The sequence below is a fragment of the Hippocampus comes genome, unplaced genomic scaffold (genome assembly GCF_001891065.2).
Source record: "Hippocampus comes isolate QL1 unplaced genomic scaffold, H_comes_QL1_v1.1 scaffold82, whole genome shotgun sequence".
In the NCBI taxonomy this organism is placed as follows: Eukaryota; Metazoa; Chordata; class Actinopteri; order Syngnathiformes; family Syngnathidae; genus Hippocampus; species Hippocampus comes.
In genome coordinates this window covers 5,014,885-5,021,020 of record NW_017805135.1, presented here as the reverse complement: position 1 = coordinate 5,021,020, position 6,136 = coordinate 5,014,885, and the positions used below count along the sequence as shown (strand labels likewise).

Genomic DNA, 6,136 nt, shown 5'->3' with positions numbered 1-6,136 from the left:
ATGTGTTTACTTTTTTAGTTTTGATTTTGAGCAGCAAATTTGGAGTTACATATTGGTGCTCACTAGGAATGCATAAGCAAAATTGCACAAATTTTCACTTGAAAGAATAGTGAACAATCTTGGGATTTTTTTTCTGTTAAAGTTTCAAATCGTGTGTTAATTGAATACACTTCATCTTCAGCATGTTTAGTGCCACTTTTGTAAGTAACCACGCCCCGATCAGGCCACGCCCCCGGCCAGGCCACGCCCCCGGTCAGGCCACGCCCCTTTCGCTTTTTTCATCACTCGCCATTGCCATGTACGCCGACAAGTTTTTCTGTCATCTGTATGTATTTCTCTCTTTTATGTCCAAATATATATATTTCTACAAACAATAGCTGTCCTGCCCATGACGTCTTTTTTCGTTCCACGAGGTTTATGTAGTGTATTTATAAAGAGACCAAAATCTCTTGATGTGTACCAGTTCCCGATGCTGTGAAAGTACGTGAGTATTGCTTGCGCAGCAAGTGTGTAATGTTATCTGATTCTGCTCTCCCTGGCCATGCTTCGAACTGTAAAAAGCAGGGGTGGATGCTTTATATGTCCGTCTGCTCCAATACACCTGATTCAAATGATCAGCTGGCAGCAAGTTCTGAAGAAGCTGGATAACGATGCTGATCATTTTAATCATGTGTAGTGGAGCAAGGAGACATAAAACTTCCTGGGTACTCTCGAGGATCGGAGTTGGCCTTTGTGTGAGATGCTCACACTCCTCTTTCATCTATAACTGCTTCAAACAACAAAGTGTATGCAGAAAAAGTGGTTAAGATTGGATGACTGTCTGTGTCTTATGTGTTGTGTTGTATTATTTTGTCATTTTATGTTAACTGTTCTTTTGATGGCAGCGCGGGCACCCGCAGTGGCTCCTCTCTCCTGAGGAATGTAATTTCATCCGTGCTGTATGTTGCACATGTCGCACATTTGACAATCAAGTTGACTTGACTTGAGAAGTCACAAATTCCTGACGTCACAAATGACGTTGACCTCAAGTTTTCTTGGCTTTTGAGACGCAGTATAGGTAGAAAATATCACATCAAATGTGCACCTCGTTTTCTATGCAAACTTTGGTCAGATCTGTTTCAGTGGTCTAAAGTAGATGCTGAAAATAAAAGTTGAAAAAAAAACATTTGGTTGTAAACGTTAAGAAATGCACAATTTTCATGTAGTAAAAATGTGGTTTTTATTTTCATGGTAGCCATTACCCACTTTTTGAAGCCCAGTTATGTACAATTTGTGAGCATCAGCTTGGTCGAATCTTTTTAATTTTCACTTTGTACTGTGTGGCCAGGGACTTTCCTATGCCAGGTTCCAATTTGATAGTTGTAACTTTCCTTTCTGCGACCAGTGGTACCCTTCTCATGTCTTTGCTTCCACCTCGTCGTGTGCCGCCAGATTTCAGTCATGTAAAAAAAAAAAAAAGCCCCCCCCAACACGGTTCTAAAGAATTCACCTCTCATAGAACAGATCATAATGAGCCAAGCGAGCGTGAACTACAAAGATACTCTTTATTTGCAACCATCAGGAGACATGTTTTGTACAAGAAGAAAACACACAACAGCTACAACAACGCTTTGTGTGGACAACTGTTCATCTTTCTCCTGCTGCTAAAAGCACTGACGCTCCTCTGCATGCACGTGGCATCAGTGTGGGGATAATGTGAACAATTTCACCCCCCCCCAAAAAAAAATCCATTGCCATAAGGAGAGAATGTAGGCTCAATTATATGTTGAGTCTCTGATATTTTTAAAAGATGACATTACTGGCTTTTATATTTATCAGGAAGGAAGCCAACGGCGGGATGAAGTCAGTTGTTCACTTGGATTTAGGATTGTCTTTCTCTCCACCATTTGCTTTTTTCTGCTTTTGCTGCATTATTTCAGCATCCCTTGAGAGGAAAAGACAAGAGGTGTCATTAGGATGAAACTAATCTAAAATTTTACCGAGGAAGGTGTTTCTTGATTCATATTGTCTTGTACCTCTGCTTGCGAGCGGCAGCTGAGAGCCCGTCATCACTTCTCTTCCCTTTGCCGCTCTCGTTAGCCTTCTTGGCAGCCTTTTGGCGTGCAAGCTCACGTTGATTTCCCCCTAAAAAAGAACCCCGCAATGTTCGTTGGAAATGTCATATACAGTGAACCATTTTTCCAATATTATCTTAAACTACAATGTACTCCAAACTATGACCTCAAAATTCTGTAACATAATTTTAAAACTTGTACACAACAACATAAACACGTATTGACAATCAGGACAAATTTTTGCATTTTTCTCTCCATCGCAATTTAAGTAAGCAAAGACCTGATTGTCAGATGTCTCGGAAATATTCTTCTGAGTGACTTTTCTGTGGAGTGGTGTGTGCTAAAGGGAATTGTCCCTCACGATCTGCCCAGAAAACAACACTTACAAATATTAAAGCTGTTCACTAGGGTTGTAGTAATACGTTTTTTTGACCGATGCATATCGACACAGGGCCTAACGATTCAACACAAGGCAATATTGTTTCTTTTAAGCAATATATTTGATACGATAAAAGCGATTGATAAAATATTTCAATAGGAGGATAGTTATCAGACTTCTACAATCGTGTTGTATCGTGTTGGAGGGAGACATCTAAAAGAGGCAGATAGGGGCTCTTGAAAACCGGATTTGGGCACCGCTGCTGTAGGTAATTCAATACCAATGGTGATGTTTTCGGCGTGTTGGGTTATCTCGAGAAAATAACGCACTACAAAAACAAACACATGATGCCTTTTTCCTTTATCATTTGTAGGGTCTGTCACATTTGAATATTCGGTTGAGAAAATTCTGTCTAAATGTACCCTGCTTAAGACAGACTACGCCGTAGTGTCGAAACACTCTAAAGTTGATCTTAGCTTCACAACGTAAAGTCACAATTACAGTAAATATTTGTTCAATATTTGTAGGTCATACATATACTGTATAACACTCAAACGGGGGATCTGGGCAGCAAGTACGGCTTCTAAGTCAGCGTGTCTTCCTGTGGCGTTCGCCGTTCGTAATCTCCATTTGTGTTATGTCGTAAAACCGAGGAATGGTGCACGGTAAAAACGCAGAAGACGTGGCAGATGGGCGCTATGGAGAAGCGTCACAGCTCAAACCACAACAACACAGAAACAGGTTGAGCAACGGTACAATTAACAAATTGGACACACCCGATATGCAGCTAATGTACTTTACTTTCCGAAAATTATTTTTGAAATGTTCTAAACGATCGATTCGACACCAGACACCATAAAACGGCGTTGAAGACCATTCGCATCAGTCAATTTCAGTAGGCCAAAAACTCGCTACACCAGACACTAGTCAAACAGACAAACGAAATTACAACCCTTACTGGAGTTTTTAATCGTGTTAAATCCCTCCAAGACTGAAAAAAATTAAGTTATTAGGTCTTATTAAGGGCAAATTTGGAAACGTCCAAGCCCCGCGAGAAGACGTGAGGTCTGTTTCAGCAAATAGACGGCGTCAAGATTCGGTTGCGCGAGTGACAGAAACAACACAGCATGCAGTTACTGTGAAGTATGTAATGCCTTACGGTAAATTTATATATGTCGATACCCACTGGTCATTTTAACAATCGATGTTTCCGTCGACCCAAATCCACAAAAAGCTCAGCCTAAGGGCCAAAGTATCCTTTTGCGTTGCGCCAGTCGCTCTCCGCCTGCTTCTGCTTGCGCCTCAACTGCGTCTGCGCACCAGAAAGAAACGAGAACATTCCGGCACCAGGGCGCGCATGCGCAACGTGGCCAGAGGTTTCTGAGGCTATTATTGGAGCAAAGCAATTTGTAAATGCTGAACTACCAGATTCACAAATATGGAACAAGAGTCAAAAATACGAAACAAGAGTCATAATACGAACCCAGGGTCACAAATATGTTTTAAAAAATGCATAACTATGTCTCAGAGCCATTGTGCCAAACTCATTTGCATGGAAAGATTGTCGATTTGTGTAATTTAATCACAAATGAGATGGAAATCAAACATTCGGAAATCAAATATTTACAAACCCAATTCCAATTAAGTTTGGACGTTACGTTACAAAAATCAAAACTGACTACAAATATTCCCGAATCATGTTCAACCTATATTGAATAGACTTCTTCTTCTTCTCCTTTCGGCACGTCCCTATTCAGGGGTCGCCACAGCGAGTCAGTAATTTCCATCCGCCCCTGTAAACCGTCCTACCAACTCGCATGGTCGTCTTGGCAAAAGTTTTACACCGGATGCCATTCCTGACGCAACCCTCCCCATTTCTCCGGGCTTGGGACCGGCACTGGGGAACAGTGCACCCCCAGGGGAGGGCACTGCCCCCCAGCGGCTGGGTTCTATATTTAATAGACTAAAAAGAGAATATTTGTAATTTTTTCAGGCACTTGTTCTCAAAGAGCTGAACCTCCCCCCCATCTTTGTTTGGGAATGACTGAGCAGTTCAGGGAAGCTCTGTTCATACTAAGTCATGTCACCTCCCTGTTCCCATTAAGCCTGTTGCCAGAGGTGTTTCAAACAGGTCTTTTTTTGCCACCCGTGCCAGCTTTTTTTTTTTTTTTGGAACGTTTTGCAGCCATAAAAAATGAAGGTGAAAATTACTTGCTGATAACAATAACGTTTATCCATTTGAACATCAGATATCTTGTTTTTGCATTGCAGCCAATTAAGTATAGATTGAACATGCTTTGCAAATCATTGTATTTCGTTTTTATTTATGTTTGACACAATGTCCTTTATTGGAGTTTGGTTTGTACTTTCTTGTGTCACAATAATCACAGTCCTGCATAGGTGAGAAGAAGAAACAAAGAATATCGCTTAAAACATAATACACCTCAACTAAATAATTAAAGAAGGAAACAGGATTGTTTATGATGTTCCTTGTGTAACGTGGTGTTTGTTTTTTTAATGCACTATAATGGCTCTGTCTGTCTGTGTTTCTGTGTGATATTTGCACACGTTTAGAAATATTTGCCACTTTAGTTGTATTATAATTGAGAACACTTAAACGTACAAGAATGACAGACCTACAATGTTGTACTGTACTTTCAAAGGCCAGATGCATTGACAGTGTCTGGCCAACAGGGGGAAGTCTTTACCAGCACAATGCAAATAAAAAGCATCACTGGGCCTTTCTTGCTACTGTACTATCGAACAATAAATCGACTTTTTAAGTAGCGCAATAGTAAACTATATTATATTCATGAGTAGCGCAATAGTAAACTATATTATATTCATGCGAACGTTTAACGAGGAAAGAACGTTTTTAACAACTCAATAACAAAAATTGTGCATTGTGGGAGAAAAAGGCTCAGTTAGGCAGTGTTGAGCTACCGTGTTTTACTGTGAGCTATTAAAGCGGTCTTCAAAAGCTTGAACGGATTTAAACCCTGGATAAAATACAGTAGATTTGCATAAATCAAGCCAGCAGCAAACTGCACAAACAACACTTTTTTTTTTCAAAAATAAATTAATAACTTATTCATGTTGGGTTGTCAGATTTGTACGTCACAATCATATCCAAATTCAAATTAGGGTTTTAAATTTGGGCTCGGTCTTCAAAGTAGGGTTTTAAACTAGGGCTAGGGTTGCAAATCAATTTTGATTTGATAGGGGTTCCAAAGTAAAATTTAAAGCCAGTGTTAGGGTTTCAAAGCAGGATTGTCATTTTTAACAAGGGTTAGTTTTAAATTACAGTTTCACTTTAGTCTTAAAGTTCAAATTCGGGATTCGAGTCTGGGTCTCAGTTTCAAATTAGTCATGTCTGAGTTAGGACTTTCATCAAGAGTTAGTTTTCACGTCAGGCTTAAGGTTTCAAAATAGCTTTTCAAACCAGTGTCAGAATTTCAGGCCACAGTTTGGGTTGCTATAATTTTCAAACCAGGGATATGACTTCAAATTAGGATTTTAAATCTAGATTGGTGTTGAATCTATTCTACCGCAACCAGGGGACAATGTTTCGATGGAAATGCTGCAGTGTAATGAGCATACTTATTATTACAGTCCTGTGTACATTATACTATATTTTCCTCATAAAACATTGCATAATCTGTGTGAAATTCGCTTGCTTGCAACTCAGTAACATCTCCACTAG

At 39.9% G+C, this 6,136-nt stretch overlaps 1 protein-coding gene across 1 annotated transcript; it reads right to left on the bottom strand.

Moving 5' to 3' along the window:
- Nucleotides 1-1,525: 1,525 nt before the first annotated feature.
- LOC109513946 (small EDRK-rich factor 2) lies at nt 1,526-3,768 on the bottom strand. The gene is made up of 3 exons (XM_019866691.1): nt 3,620-3,768; nt 2,016-2,124; nt 1,526-1,924 (listed from the first exon to the last, which is right to left on the bottom strand). Exons 1-3 carry the CDS (start codon nt 3,624-3,626, stop codon nt 1,852-1,854), a joined length of 189 nt encoding a protein of 62 aa, XP_019722250.1. The 5' UTR covers nt 3,627-3,768; the 3' UTR covers nt 1,526-1,851.
- Between the last annotated feature and the right edge of the window lie 2,368 nt (nt 3,769-6,136).